The sequence below is a fragment of the Bison bison genome, unplaced genomic scaffold, assembly GCF_000754665.1.
Source record: "Bison bison bison isolate TAMUID 2011002044 unplaced genomic scaffold, Bison_UMD1.0 scf7180017852170, whole genome shotgun sequence".
In the NCBI taxonomy this organism is placed as follows: Eukaryota; Metazoa; Chordata; class Mammalia; order Artiodactyla; family Bovidae; genus Bison; species Bison bison.
The window spans coordinates 17,980-18,373 of NW_011482743.1; the positions used below are offsets into that span (position 1 = coordinate 17,980).

Sequence of the window (394 nt, forward strand, 5' to 3'; positions counted from 1 at the left end):
AAGCCATAACCGCCCGCCGCGCTCCAGATTCCGCGCCGGGGACGGAAGGGGCGGGGCCTGAGGCGGAAGGGCGTGACCGGGGCGGGGCCTGGACCTCGGGCCAGCCCCCTCGCTCGGGCTCAGCATCTAACTTCCGGGGCGGGGCTTCCGGCGCTGGGGCCGGTCGGGAGAGCGCGTTCGACGAGTCTGGGAGGGTGAGTTGAGGCTCTCGCTCCGGCTCAACTGCGTCTTAGTTCTACTGTCGTGGCCCTGGGCGGAGGCGGCGCCCTCAGAGTGTGGCTAGGACGGACGGCCGCCGGGCCTGGCAGCGCGCAGGTTCAGGACCGGGAGGCGCGGGACCTGGGCGCACCGGTCGGCACTCCGCGGCTCCCCGACGTAGGGCGGGGCGGTGCCC

The 394-nt window shown here is 74.4% G+C and overlaps 2 protein-coding genes across 8 annotated transcripts in view; one reads left to right on the forward strand and one right to left on the reverse strand.

The window, feature by feature from the left end:
• The window catches only part of SLC52A2 (solute carrier family 52 (riboflavin transporter), member 2), an 8,910-nt gene that overhangs the window by 5,854 nt on the left and 2,662 nt on the right, over positions 1 to 394 (forward strand). Inside the window, exon 1 of one of the 7 annotated variants that reach the window (XM_010852454.1) lies at positions 145 to 194. The exons of 4 other annotated variants lie outside the window; for them this stretch is intronic. The gene's annotated coding sequence lies outside the window, so the exon portion shown is untranslated. Of the gene's footprint in view, positions 1 to 144; positions 195 to 394 lie in introns of those variants that run through there. 2 more of the 7 variants (XM_010852472.1, XM_010852503.1) reach the window with 2 other exon arrangements.
• Positions 1 to 394, reverse strand: part of FBXL6 (F-box and leucine-rich repeat protein 6) — a 3,885-nt gene that overhangs the window by 2,942 nt on the left and 549 nt on the right. Inside the window, exon 2 of the mRNA XM_010852553.1 lies at positions 240 to 301. Within this exon, the coding sequence (XP_010850855.1) occupies positions 240 to 301 (62 nt within the window). The remainder of the gene's footprint in view (positions 1 to 239; positions 302 to 394) is intronic.